This window comes from Microplitis mediator, chromosome 9 (genome assembly GCF_029852145.1).
Source record: "Microplitis mediator isolate UGA2020A chromosome 9, iyMicMedi2.1, whole genome shotgun sequence".
In the NCBI taxonomy this organism is placed as follows: domain Eukaryota; kingdom Metazoa; phylum Arthropoda; class Insecta; order Hymenoptera; family Braconidae; genus Microplitis; species Microplitis mediator.
In genome coordinates this window covers 7,212,837-7,227,091 of record NC_079977.1, presented here as the reverse complement: position 1 = coordinate 7,227,091, position 14,255 = coordinate 7,212,837, and the positions used below count along the sequence as shown (strand labels likewise).

Genomic DNA, 14,255 nt, shown 5'->3' with positions numbered 1-14,255 from the left:
ATACAATTTTATACAAATTATATACAATTCTATATAATTATATACAATTCTATATAATTGCAATATGTAGAATTGTATATAATTATATAGAATTGTATACAATTTGTATAGAATTGTATACAATTTCTATACAAATTGTATACAATTGGATCGGGCCATTTTTTCTATCCAATTATATATAGTCTATATATAATTATATATAGTCCATATATAACTGATATATAATTCTATACAATTGTATAAAATCTTTTTTCATCGGGTTATCACTACCTTGATAGCCACTTTTGCTTTTAGCATCACACTATGGATGGTAGAGGTGCCTCTACCCTCCATATCCTAAACGATGCTTGGGAAGGGGAACTTTTCGTCGGCATTCCGGCAGCAGTGTAAATCAAAAATCATTACTAATCATTTAATGTCGTATTTATTATTGTAAGTGGGAATGATATTTGTCTCATACGCATTTATAAAATTTCTATTTCCGTTTTAGTCCGTACAAGTTATTTCATCCAAACAATTGTATGTATACTTTAAAATATTATTTTTTATTGAGTCTGATAATAATAAGTTACTTGAATAAATGCTATAAAATATATATTTAAGGTTAGATTATAAAAATTCCACGTTCAACCAGTAATTAGAACAATTATCGAAAGTTTTAAGGATAACAAAAAACATGACTTCAAAAATATGGGTAAGTTTAAGATAATTTATAATTATGTTTTTTAAATAAATGATCCTGAAGTTAGCAGACACTTAGTAATTTTCGGATTTTTTTTCAACAAATTAATTATAAAAAAACAAAAACTAAAAATATGCACATGCAGAAAATTTTAAAAACTACAGATGCAATTTTTTCTTATAATTTATTCTTTCTCAAAAAATCCTAAAATTATTAGACGTCGGCTAACTTCAGTATCATTAAAATAAAATAAGTACATGTTTTTACTTTGTTGTTAATATTAAATTATTTGTAATATATTCAGGAAGACGAAAAGGATTGCAGTTGTCCACGAGCCTGTTTGGCCAAGTATACGAATTCCAGTAATATTCAACTGCGCTGTGTAACTGCAAGCTATTACTTTCCAAGACTTGATCATGTTAGTAAATTACAAGCCGATTTGAAAAACGGGATCGAACTAATGTCTAATGGTAAAACACTCAAAGAAGAAGAAGGATTAGACTTTTTCGAGTACCGTGTGTCTGCTGTCATATCAGCAAGGGACCTGATTTTAGACCTTGAAAAATGTCCAAAGGCAAGAGAAATCATCAAGGGTACGATCTACGAAACATTCTACTTCAAAATGAAAGAAAAATATTCAGAAGCTATCGATAAACTTATGAAAATTAGCGATGAAGATATCCTGTGGCTGGAATACGATCCTCATTACGAGATTGATTTGTAATTACCTATTAATCAATTATTACTCCGTACTAAAAAAAATGTCATACTTTGTATCTAAAAGCATTATTAAATAACCCGATGAAAAAAGATTTTGTCTAATCATATATGATTATATATGTTCATATATATGATCACTTATGATTATATATAATCATATATAAAGTTATATATAATCATCCATGATTATATATGGGGTCATATATAATTAGAACTGATCATACCTGGCTGTTATAAGCCCATATATAAGTCTATATATGATCAGATCTGATTACATATAAGTCTATGTATAATTAGATCTGATCAGATCTGATTATATATGAGTCTATGTATAATTAGATATGATCATACCTGGCTGTTATGACCCCATATATAATCATATACAAGTCTATATATGATCAGACCTGAGTATATATAAGCCTATACATTATTTGATCTGATCACACCTGGCTGTTATAACCCCATATATAACCATATATAAGCCTGTACATGATTAGATCTGATCAGACATGACTGATACAAACCCATATATAATTAGATATAGGCCTATACATAATGAGATCTGATCAGACATGACTGATATAAACTTATATGTAGTTATATATGTCTATGTATGATTAAATCTTATCAAACTTTATGGATATGAAACCTATAAATATTTAATTATGTATGTAGTTCTAATAAATATATATATATTAAATAATATGACAATTTTTTAATATCAAAGTTATTAAATTTTTATTTTGTCAACTATCATTCAAACTTAAATCCCCAATACTTAAAAAATGTTCAAAGGTTTCGGCAGCAACTTAAAAGTATAAAGTATCAATTTGATTATTTGAGTTAAGTAATGCCATAAACTTTTCTCAATTATAAGTGTAGAACAGGCTAGAGGATCAGACTACAATCCATCGATAACCAAAGTTAAGCAGCATCGGCGTGGGACATTAATTGGACGGGTGACCTCGTAGTAAAATAGTAGTCAACGGATAAGAATTTTTTTTTTTTATTATTTAATTTTAACCGACATTTCGATTGATAAAGACAATAAATCCTAATTAATTTACTTAATTAATAATTTACAGATATCCTAAATGAGATTCTAAAAATGACTATATACGTTCATGCATGATTATATATAATCATATATGATCATGTATAAACATATCTGACTATATATAATTAGACCTGGCCAATTTTTAGATCTGATCATACATATATAGACAATTATGCATGATCATATATGATTAGACAAAATCTTTTTTTATCGGGAAAATAAAATAATTAAAGCTAAACTATCTAATTTCTCTAATTTATATCCCAATTTTAGAGTCCTACACAGAAAAAAAGGTTGACTTGGCCCAAGATAATTTTTGCCATTTTTTTATTCTTGGGCTGAGTAATTGGGTTTTTTTAATCCGAGAACATTTTCTTCGACTAATATTATAAAAATATTGTGTCAAGAATAAATAAATTTTAATTCAAGTTAAATAATCTTGATTCAAGAATAATTATTTTAAATCAAATTTATTTTGTTTCCAACTAAGAAAAAAAAACTATCGAAACAAGATACTTTTCTGTCTTGGTTGGTGAGTATAGTAAATTGTCACAATATATATCAACATCTCAAACCAAGAACTTTTTTTTGCGTATATTTAATAAATAAATGTTACTTGTAAATGAAAACCATATCACAAGAACTGAACTATTATTGTTAATATATATACATATTAAATAAAGAGTGACTCGTATAATAAATAAATTAATAGAAATATAGAAATGTAAAATTAATATAATTACAATGATGTTTCCCGATAAATGATAATGTCAATCGTATCAATTAATTAAATATAGAATAATTATAAAGGAATACATCTCTGATAGTCTAGAATATTTAACTGAAAGATTGTATCCAAGTACAGGAAAATAGAATATAAATAATACAAGTAATAAGTAAAGTCGTAGAATGGATAAAGTAAAGAACGTAAATATGTAAGTTTATGTTTTGAATTTGTATTAATAAAAAGCATAAGTAAATTTGGTAAAGACCTGGATATACAAGTATATATATATATATATATATATATATATATATATATATATATATATATATATATATATATATGTATATTGTATGAGCATGAGTGTGAACATGAGAGTAGTGGGGAGAAGTTGGAGAGTGGAAGTCAGAGATCTCATTGCCGTCTGATGTAACTTCACTTCTCTCCGATAACTATTGACGAGCACAACTGTTATTACTGAAAAATCTTATCCATACTTTATAATAAAACTCAGTCTTCAGATAAAAGTTATTTTATCAATTACATCTATCCTTATCCATAATTTTATTATTTTATTAAATAATAATCATAATCATCATCATCATAGTCAACAATAAATTTATCACTGTTTTCAAATTCAAAATTGGTCCCGCGGGACAACGAACTGCCCACTGTACAGGAGGTGGCGTCAGCTCCGACCATAGTAACCTCCCAGGACATAACAATGCTGTTATCTCCTTGAGGAGAAGTAAAAATATCACGAACTATGTTACCATCAGATACTAAATACTGTAAAAAAAGTCGAGAAATCATCGAGTAAAAGTCGATTATTTTCAGATAAAAGTCGATTTTTTCAGAGTCGACTTTCCTATCCTTATTGCTAACGAAATATAAAGTGAATGCGATTTCATAACCTCTATAATTTGATAAAAACTTGAAAAGTTCTATTACTTGAATTAAATAATTTAAAAATATGGCAGCTGGACCAATTGCTGAAAGAAATCAAGGTAAAAAATAAAATAAAAATATTTTTTACTTAATTATTAATTTAAAACTAAACAATTATTAATTTTTTTTTTAAGATGCAACAATATATGTCGGCGGTCTTGATGAAAAAGTCACAGAATCTCTTATGTGGGAACTATTTGTTCAATCTGGACCCGTAGGTAAGTTAAATAAACAATAAATAAATTATTTTTAAAATTAAAAATGATCATTTTAATAAGAATATTTTTTTTTTTTATAGTAAATGTTCATATGCCAAAAGATCGTGTTACTCAAATGCATCAAGGTTACGGTTTTGTAGAGTTCATGGGAGAAGAAGATGCAGATTATGCAATTAAAATAATGAATATGATAAAATTGTATGGGAAACCTATACGAGTAAATAAAGCAAGTGCTCATCAAAAAAATCTTGACGTGGGAGCAAATATATTTATTGGTAATCTTGACGCAGAAGTCGATGAAAAGTTACTCTACGATACTTTCAGTGCTTTTGGAGTTATACTTCAAACACCCAAGGTAAATATTATTTTAATTGATAAATTGTTTACCTTTAAACTATTAATTAATTAAATAAAATTATGCAATTAGTTATGATTCTGAAGTTAGCAGACAATTAACAATTTTTGAATTTTTGTGTTTTCAACAATTTAATTTAAAAAAAAAAATAAAAATATGCTCATGTAGAAAATTTAAAAAACTATAGGTGCAATTTTTTGAAATATTTTTTTTTTTAATTTATCGTTTTTTAAAAAATCCTAAGATTATTAGACCTCGGCTAATTTCAGTGTCATAATTAATTGCTGAAATATTTAACATAATAAATTAACTTACTTTTAAATATTAACAGATAATGCGAGATCCTGAGACTGGAAATTCAAAAGGATTTGCTTTTATAAATTTTGCGTCATTCGATGCATCGGATGCTAGTATAGAAGCAATGAACGGGCAATATCTTTGCAACCGACCGATATCAGTATCATATGCATTCAAACGTGATGCTAAAGGTGAACGTCATGGTAGTGCAGCAGAACGTTTACTTGCAGCTCAGAATCCATTAAGTCAAGCTGATCGTCCTCATCAGCTCTTTGCTGATGCTCCGCCGATTGCACCAATGCCTATGTCAAACCCTGGACATCATCATCCAGGTCATCATGTGATGCATCATGGAATGGTAGTTCCACCACCACCTCCACCAGTGTCAGCATTATCAGCGATGGGCCATCATCCTCCGGCACCACCACCCGTTCCTGCTCCACCAACTGGCGGATTCCCGCCGTCAAACATCCCAGCACCTCCACTGCCACCAATGGGCATGTCTGCCCATCCGCCACTACCACCAGGAATGCCACCTCCACTACCACCGATGCCTGTGCCCACATCTCAGGCTCAAGGGCATCGAATGATTGCTCCTCCACCGCCACCACCGCCTCCATCCCACTGGCCACCCCATCAAGGACAATTTCCTCAGGGACCTACTATGTCCTCCAATGTTGTAAATCAATTCGGACAATTTCAACCGCCACCACCTAGACCTCCACCTCCAACTTGGAGACATCCTCCACCTCCCCCTGTATCACAAAATGCTCCGCTACCTACAGTACAACCCCCACAATTCCGGCCACCTTTCCCACCACGTGGCCCACCGCCACCTCCTCCTCCTCATGATGGTCAACAATATTAAGATTTTATTTTAATTATTATAATTATGATTAATATCTTAATAGTTGACTGCATCTTTCTCACAATATAATACTGTATTTTTATAAGTTTTAGTCTTTAATAAACATTTTATTTAAGAAATATTCTAATTAATTTATTATTTTAAATTAAACAAACTTTTAAATTCGTTAACTTTAAGGTAAACCATCTATACTCTTTCTCATACTCAAAAATTGCAAAAAACTTTACCTGCGAGACATATTTTTTCTCGGTGAATTAAATTTAATTAAAAAGGAAATTGAAAAAAATAGTAAAATCACTTCAAGAGTAGGTCCAAAATTTCTCGCTGTCTAATTTAAAACAATGAAATTTAAAAACCGCTGACTGTCAACATGCGCAATCATGTTCGTGCCACTCTATGGTAATTTGAGTCAAAATTTATAATAAAAGTATATTCATAATATTTTGCTTGACTTGTTCAAAATTACTACTAGGATACCATTTTAACTCAAGCTCAAAAATGCTTATTACGAAACTGGTATTACTAAATTAGGGAATTACGGTTTTTTTTTTTAATTGCTTAAGATTGAGAGAGCTTTTAAGACAATCAAAAGCTTTTATCAAATTTTAGAATTGAATAGATTTAGAAACCGATTGATTGAGGCTTTCAAATACAGTCGGACCTCGTTATAAGACTATCATTATGTCTTTTTTATAAACCAGGTATCGCGAAAGTTCGAGGGAGAAACTAATAGTCTTATAACGAGATCCTACTGTATGTAAAGAAAATAAAAATTTTTAAACAACTCAGAATTTACTTGACCAATTGCTCTTAAATGTGGACTAATTTTCATGGTCAAAAAGCTCGTTTGATTACCGCAAGAACTCGGAACTCATCCTAAAAATAGTCAACTAATTTCCTGGTACCTCAAAACGTGACTACCCTGGCGGTTTTGAATCACCCTGGGAGTGGAAACACGGTGGAATCACGGTGGATCCAGGGTGGTTACACGGTAGGTTTGTGCCATTTTATCACCGTGTATACACCGTGGAATCAGGGTGGGTACACCGTGTAACCACCCTGATTCCACGGTGGTTACATGGTGTACCCACCCTGATTCCACGATGTATCCACGGTGAATACGCGATGTACGTGGAATCGCGGTGGGTACACCGTGTAACCACCCCGGAATCAGGGTGGGTACATCGTGTAACCACCGTGGAATCAGGGTGGTTACACGGTGTACCCATCCTGATTCCACGGTGACAAAATGAAAAAAAGCCCACCGTGTTTCCAGGGTGATTCCAGGGTGATTCAAAACCGCCAGTATACTGATAAAAATTCAATTTTTAAAAATCAGATTGAAACTGGCATTATTTTTTTAATTATTTTTTTCATAAGCTTATTGCCTACACAGAAAGAACAAGATGATACTGACTACTATCCTGGATTATTCTCAGTTACATGTGAGGTAAAAAAAAAATTTCAGATAGTAACCACTTACATCTGGATAGTGGGATCAATTTAAAAATTAATCATGTTATTGCGTTTTTACAAATTATTTTATTTAAATTTTTTAAGTGTTCAAAACTGGCCTTGAAGTGACCAAAATCGGTACCTCTGCCCTATACTCAGTTCTATCTCAGATGTAACTGAGTTAAATTTGAGATGCAACTGAGTTAAATCTGAGATAGAACTGAGTATAATCCAGATGTATGTGGTTACTATCTAGGATTCCAACCAGTATAATCTAACACTGTATAATCTGAGATGTAACTGAGTTAAATTATGTACCTGAAGATTGGAGCGTTTTTCGCGCAATGAAAAAAAAAAAAATTGGAATGTAAAATTCTACTGGATGACGAGATTTTTGAAATGTTTCGCATATAGGGTTCGAGCACCAGTACCCATATACTTTAACATTGGCTAGGTACTGGTGCTCTTACCCTAGATGCTGGTATGTTTCGCGAAAATCTTAGACTACCCCCAACTTCTGGAACTACCCCTTAAGCAGTCAAATTACTTAAATTTTTTCATTTTTGTTATGCGAAAAACGTTTCGATCTTCACGTACATGTTAAATCTGAGATAGAACTGAATATAATTCAGATGTAAGTGGTTACTATTTGAAATTTTTTTTTACCTCAGATGTAACTGGGAATAAACCAGGATAATATCCAGTACCATCTTGTTCTTTCCATGAACCTAATTAGGGTTTGGCAATCTTTCATATCTAAAATATTATATGATCCCTGATACATTATGATAGCAATGGAGTCATATTCTATGGTACATAAATTATCAAATTTATAAATAATATTCATAATTTTTCTTTGGCTTTTAGAAAAAAACAAAATAAAATTACATCCAATTTACTTGAGAATTCAACATATAATTGAATTAATCCTTAATTGTTCCGTGTTTTCCCATGGCAGAATGATATTCTGGGGACAAGGGAAGGGAATTGAAATTAATGTCATTCTCTTTCTTTTAAAATTAAAAATTTTTTCAGCAGTAAGTTAAAAAAAAATGAATTTTACTTCCTTATAGTTTTAGAACGATATTCTAGTATAAAAATATACTTAAATATTGATTTATACTCATGTAAATAAATGCTTGGACAGTTTATTGATTGTTAGGCCAAGTATACTAGGAGAAATAGCCTTTGAATATTTAACTTGCAGGAGTATTAAATTGTACGAGCTACAACACAGTCATTTTTGAATTTTATTTTTTTCTATAATAAATTTACGACAGTAAAAAAAAATGAACGATTCAAAGTATTTATCGAAATTAAAATTTTTATTTAAATGTTAGACATTTGTATCAAAACTTAAATGAAATTAATAAAAAAAAATAATAATAAAAGTAATAAATAATAAATAATGGCGCGGCTAGCTTATGAATGTAATTCAGATCAAAAATTAAATGATACAAATGATTATGATTCAAGTGTACGATCATATATGTGTCCAGTTGATAAATCATATTGTCTTTTTTGCTGCTGCAATCCACAGTGCTGCTTTTTAATACAACGACGTCCACCAAAACATTTTTGGGAAACTTGGTACTTCTGGCTCGGAATAGCTTTACTTATATTTCTTATTTTGTCATCTGTAAGATCTCAATTACTATTATTTTTATCATTATTAATTATTATTAAAGAAAATAAGACAATTTTACAAAGAGTTAAATCAATGATGATAAATTTTTAATGTTTCTTTTTTTTTTTGTTTCACAGATTAGCACTTACATTGTCAGTAATTGTCGTTATGGCTTTAATTTAATGACAACTGGTAATAATTTACAAATACCGTCATTGAGTGGTGGTACTCGCATAAATAATGAATTAAATGAAATATCAATTCATGTTATACCGACAACGGATATTCTATTGTCAACGTCTCATATAAAAATGCAATTGGCCGCACCACAGCCAAATGCCGCACATATGAGTAAGTCTTTTAAATATTTATAGAATTTAATATCTATTTTATTTTTTTTTTATTTTTTAAACTATTTTTAAATCCAAATACTTGCGGTAAAAGAAGTTTGATATTGTTATTATTTTTTGAGTAATTTTTTTTATGCTCAAGTTAGCCGACGTCTAATAATTTTTGGATTTTTTTAAAAACACTAAAGTAAAAAAAAATATTTCAGAAAATTACACCTAGTTTTTTAAATTTTCTACACGTGCATATTTTTAGTTGTTTTTATTTTAAATTAAATTGTTGAAAAAAAATGCAAAAATTTTTAGTTGCCTGCTAACTTAATGATCATTTTTTATTAATTAAAAATTAAATAATTGTGATGGACGAAATTTTTAAGACTTAACACTAAATAATTTTTATCCATTACAATTTTATAAAATATTATTGATTTTAAATAATTGTTATTTATTGAAACAATAATTTATTTTTAAATAATAAATTTGTTTTACCGCTCAAAGTAATTTTTATTTAAACTTAATTATTTTTTTTTTTACAGCTCCTATTGTGGCTTGAAGAAAAAAAAACAATTTAACAATCTTGCTCTATTAAATTTTATTATCGTCAGTATTTTTTATTTTTTATTTAAAAAAATAGATTTTGGCGAGACTCGTTTTTTTTTTGTTTGTTTGTTTGTAAAGAAAATGGATTGAGAAAAAAGAAAAAGAAATTCTTGCATCACAGATTATAATTAATCGGCATCAATGATTAAGTTTTTAAATTGGATAATAGAACACGTTATAAAAATTAATATATTTTTTAACAAGTCAATAAAGACATTTTAATAATATTATAATGTGTTATTTATTATCCGTGTCATTGTCATTGCTGATTTGTTAATTATTTTCATCTTCATAACTCCTCTTACCTTACTCATACATATTAAAATAATTACTTTACGAATATATTTCGCTAAATGATTTAACATAAGCATCGTGTAATTTCATCATAAAGTCTGGATCATTTTTAATAAGATAATTAAACGCTTGGAGTAATTGATTTCGTGTAAGAGGTTCAACAAGGAGTCGATTAGGTTCCGAAGGACTAGTTGCGGAAAACATTACTGGAGGCATCAATGCTGGAGCATTTGGACCAAGTCCTCGAGATCCAATAGCTTCTTCTGATTCAATTGACTTGTCATCTAAATCAAGTGATGAAAATCCCAATGGCAATGTTGAAATAGTATCCGTTAGTGTTTTAGTTACACTTAATTCTTCTTCAATAACTCTGTCTATCGGATTTTCCATTTCGTAAATCGGGTGTTTATAAACATTTTGTCCTGGAGTATTATGATTTACAATCGTATTTATTGAATTTTTTAGCGGTGATTGTATTCGATGAAAACTTTTATTACCAATTATTGTGTCATTTGAAATATTTGATTTACCGACATGTTCAATATCTTTTAAAATTTGTGATGACAGTTTAGAGTCATTACAAGACGTAATAGGTTTTTTCGTTTTGCTTGATGGTGTTCCGTTTTTCATAAAATTTGAGGCAATTGGTAGTGTCACTGGTGGTACAATATTTGGTATTCCTGCTGGTTGAGGTGTGACAGAACGCTGCTGTTTTTCTATATGCTCAAGAGTATGTGCTGCAGGATGAGACATTAAACGAGTTAACAATAAAGGTTTTTCTGCTGCTACATGAACATTTCCTGGAGATTGTTGATGCTCTGGCTTATAATGTCCCGTATTTACCTGAATAAAAAACAAAAATATATATTTTTATAATTAACTACTTAAATTAATGATTATTATATTGTATAAAAAATTAATCGATGATTATTGTTAATACAATTAGTGAATAATCTTTTAAAAAGTCAAGAGATCAGATTAAATTTTATTTTCGTACAGATATTTAAATTCAGTGAAAGAACTAGTGATATGAAATGATTGTAATTTTTTGTGCGAACAAATCACGAGAAAGTGACAGACAATTGACGTCAAAATTTTTTTCTGGACAATATCAAGTTAGCGCGGGAATTGGAATCAAATGTAAAAAATGAGAGTTAATTTTTAAATAATTAATTGACGTCAATTATTCCGATATTTTTTCCGCCTCACATTACTGATAAGAACCGGCTCTGAAAAATACTTTTAATTGTTTTTTTACAGGACATTTATGGGTCTGCAACTGCTTAGTAACTTATTTAAAAATTATACATAAAATTGTTAGTCAACAAAAATTATTCAAAGAATAGACATCTTACGATAGAGTAAAAAGTATAAGAAATTTAAGTTTTATCGTAAATTAAAAAAAATATTTTACCTTAGCTTTGGCAAAGAAATCGACTACACTTTGAGATGTTCCATCAAATAATCCACCTGTTGTTGTATTAACTCTTGAATAGGAAAAAGAACTGACTTCATCAGTAGTTCCATCAGTTTTAGTGTTAATGTCATCTTGACCGTTACTTTCTCTACTAGTGTTAAAATTTTCTTGAGCTTTACTGAGCATGCTAAATATATCGACATTATTGAAAGAGTTGTTTGTTTTGTTAATTATTTGTTTTTTATTTTTTAAACTTGTATTCATTTTTAAGTTTAGGTCAGAATGTTTAACAAGTTGTTTTAAAATAGCCGCAATGCGAACACACTCGTCTTTGTCATAAAACCAAATACCAAAGATGTTACATTTTGAATTTCTGTAGAGTAAAAATGGCTCTTGGAGCTCTAGATCAAGCCTCTGTGTCACAGGTTCAACTAAGTTGTTGGTATTTAATCTGTAATCATTTTTTTATTTAAATAAATTAAACAATAATTGTATTACTTCAAGTGATTTATTAAATTTATGTAAGATTTTTTTTTAAAAAGTATGAACTATTATAAATTTAACAGTCATATTTTTTGAATTTCTATTTGAATTATCCTGTGTAAAAAAAAAAAATCGTTGAAAAAACGTTGACAGAAAAATATGATTTTTTGGCGCAAGAAATTTTTTTTTGCCTCAAAAAATTTTTGTTTTTAATTCAAATTTAAAAAAAACTTCCCTGATAGCCACACTAAATATAATTGCTTAGCAAATTCTGCAGTGAAACATTTACTGCTAACTTAATGACAAGTTTCTGGCAAGACTGGGCTGGATAATACTTGCGTGCAAGTTGATGCAAATCTACTGTCGTCATCAGAATATAATTTAAAAGAAAATCTTGCCGTCAATTTGAAGTGAAACTTCAATTAACTTAACGTAATTGCCTGACAATAACACTTGTAGTCAAATTGAATTTAAGTTACAGACAATTTACTGTCAACTTAAAGGTAACTGCTTGCTCTCCAACACTTTCCTTTAAGTTGGCTTCAGAATACGGCAGTAGCTTGAAGTTAGTGGATAAAATGGCTATCAGGGTTAGTGTCCAGAAATCCTGTTTTTCTATGAGTGTGAATGTAACAGACATCAGAAAAATTTTAAATTATAAATAAATATAGTAAATAATTAAAAAAATAATATTTATAAAAAATGCACTCATTAATTTTAAAATTTTTTGTCTGACGTCTGCTACATTCACACTCATGTTTTCCTGTGTATAAATAAATATTTGCAGACTTTTTTAAATTTTCCCTTAAAAGTGATAAATTTTATCGTTTTTTTCAGTGCAAAATACGGTCAGAAAAAAAAAAAATGTAACTATGCCTGAACTTTTTTTTGAGCATATTCTAATAGTATCAAATCAATCATTGATTCTTCCTTTGAATTTGCAAAAGTTTAAAAAACGTTTAGAAAAAGTTCATCGTTGTATCATGTATTGAAGTTTAGATTAATCAACGCTTTTTTCAAAAACTTTTTTTTTTCACAGGATTGCTACTTGCTTTTGCGTTAAAATTTTTTACAGATTATTTCTAAAATTACATGAGTGTGAATGTAACCGACAATTATGAATTTTTTAAATTTTTAAATAAACAAATAAAATGTGAGTAGAATAAAAATTAAAAAATGCGTATTTAGATAATTGAAAAATCAGCGCGCGCATTTTTTAAAATTTCATTATTTATTTTTTTATAATTTATAAATTGTCTGATGTCTGCTACATTCACACTCTCAGAATTACCATCGAAATTTCAAAAGATCTGAAGATTTGATAAGATTGTAGGAAGAAGTTTGTAAGATTTATAAATTAAGTAAATAAATAAATAAATAAATAAATAATAATGGAAATAAAATGCATACCTATTCATAATAAGAATACTATTGTAAGGTTCGCCATTTCTTGAGTAAACAAACAATGCGCCTTCGATATCAGTCTTCTCCCATTCATTGTTCTCAGCATTAAATTTATAAAGAGCCACATGCGTTGCTGTCTCTAAAATATCTTTAATATATGGATCAACGCGTTTTAAAGCTGCCATATTCATTTTTAATTCTGTTACATCAGCCATTTTTTCAGGTTAAATAAATTATCTTATTTTTATTTATAATAGTCGTAAGTGTACGTATGACTTGCTATACTTTTTTTTTGTTCACCAAAAACTCGTTTGGTTTATTGTTAATAATTATTGTATAAAATTTATCTATTCAAATACACAAATAACACTAATAAAATATCATACGAAGTAATATATCATTTTAATTATAAAGTACACGTGTTCTTATAAATTTTTTTTATCTTTTATTAACTTGCAAGTACATCAACAATTACCAAGGTCCAAGACGCCTGCACTATTAAATATCCACCATTTTGACCGTGAATTAGGTTCGGGTAGTTCGGCTAACTTCGGCTCCATTCGAGTTTAAAATCTTGAAGGAGAAAATTTTACGATCTTTATCGAAAAATTACGACGCAGTTTGTGTAGTAAACGCGGGATAAATACAAATATTGAAATGATCCTGAAGTTAGCAGACAATTAATAATTTTTGAATTTTTTAATAAATAATTAAATACAACAAAAAAATAATCTAAAAATATGCACACGTAGAAAATTA

General features: G+C 29.0%; 4 protein-coding genes across 6 annotated transcripts; 3 read left to right on the top strand and 1 right to left on the bottom strand.

Annotated features, from left to right (window-relative positions):
• The first annotated feature begins 312 nt into the window (after positions 1-312).
• On the top strand, positions 313-3,449 carry LOC130674367 (uncharacterized). Of its 2 annotated transcripts, none has more exons than XM_057479679.1 (3): positions 313-519; positions 609-694; positions 987-3,449. In XM_057479679.1, exons 2-3 carry the CDS (start codon positions 677-679, stop codon positions 1,404-1,406), a joined length of 438 nt encoding a protein of 145 aa, XP_057335662.1. In that variant the 5' UTR covers positions 313-519; positions 609-676; the 3' UTR covers positions 1,407-3,449. The 2 variants fall into 2 exon arrangements, with proteins under 2 accessions (XP_057335662.1, XP_057335661.1); XM_057479678.1 differs by having other exon boundaries at positions 315-519; positions 604-694; positions 987-3,448.
• A 577-nt stretch (positions 3,450-4,026) lies between these two features.
• Positions 4,027-5,988, top strand: LOC130674814 (splicing factor 3B subunit 4). Its single transcript, XM_057480236.1, has 4 exons — positions 4,027-4,190; positions 4,266-4,349; positions 4,430-4,704; positions 5,036-5,988. The coding sequence occupies exons 1-4, from the start codon at positions 4,157-4,159 to the stop codon at positions 5,867-5,869; spliced, it is 1,227 nt and encodes a 408-aa protein (XP_057336219.1). The 5' UTR covers positions 4,027-4,156; the 3' UTR covers positions 5,870-5,988.
• A 2,523-nt stretch (positions 5,989-8,511) lies between these two features.
• Positions 8,512-9,969, top strand: LOC130674565 (uncharacterized). Of its 2 annotated transcripts, XM_057479925.1 has the most exons (3): positions 8,514-8,963; positions 9,089-9,302; positions 9,835-9,969. In XM_057479925.1, the coding sequence occupies exons 1-3, from the start codon at positions 8,733-8,735 to the stop codon at positions 9,849-9,851; spliced, it is 462 nt and encodes a 153-aa protein (XP_057335908.1). In that variant the 5' UTR covers positions 8,514-8,732; the 3' UTR covers positions 9,852-9,969. The 2 variants fall into 2 exon arrangements, with proteins under 2 accessions (XP_057335907.1, XP_057335908.1); XM_057479924.1 differs by lacking the exon at positions 9,835-9,969 and having other exon boundaries at positions 8,512-8,963; positions 9,089-9,325.
• Positions 9,037-14,025, bottom strand: LOC130674564 (mRNA-decapping enzyme 1B). The gene is made up of 3 exons (XM_057479923.1): positions 13,503-14,025; positions 11,607-12,060; positions 9,037-11,035 (listed from the first exon to the last, which is right to left on the bottom strand). The coding sequence occupies exons 1-3, from the start codon at positions 13,709-13,711 to the stop codon at positions 10,232-10,234; spliced, it is 1,467 nt and encodes a 488-aa protein (XP_057335906.1). The 5' UTR covers positions 13,712-14,025; the 3' UTR covers positions 9,037-10,231.
• Positions 14,026-14,255: the final 230 nt, after the last annotated feature.

Excerpts from the sequence above, each read along its gene's own strand:
- LOC130674814 (XM_057480236.1), top strand. The coding sequence starts at position 4,157 with ATGGCAGCTGGACCAATTGCTGAAAGAAATCAAG. Across the intron at positions 4,350-4,429 it reads TGTTCAATCTGGACCCGTAG|TAAATGTTCATATGCCAAAA; the intron begins GTAAGTTAAATA and ends TTTTTTTTATAG. Across the intron at positions 4,705-5,035 it reads TTATACTTCAAACACCCAAG|ATAATGCGAGATCCTGAGAC; the intron begins GTAAATATTATT and ends AAATATTAACAG.
- LOC130674564 (XM_057479923.1), bottom strand. The coding sequence starts at position 13,711 with ATGGCTGATGTAACAGAATTAAAAATGAATATGGCAGCTTTAAAACGC. Across the intron at positions 12,061-13,502 it reads AGTATTCTTATTATGAATAG|ATTAAATACCAACAACTTAG; the intron begins GTATGCATTTTA and ends AAATGATTACAG. Across the intron at positions 11,036-11,606 it reads ATTTCTTTGCCAAAGCTAAG|GTAAATACGGGACATTATAA; the intron begins GTAAAATATTTT and ends TTTTTTATTCAG.
- LOC130674565 (XM_057479924.1), top strand. The coding sequence starts at position 8,733 with ATGGCGCGGCTAGCTTATGAATGTAATTCAGATCAAAAATTAAATGAT. Across the intron at positions 8,964-9,088 it reads TATTTCTTATTTTGTCATCT|ATTAGCACTTACATTGTCAG; the intron begins GTAAGATCTCAA and ends TTTGTTTCACAG.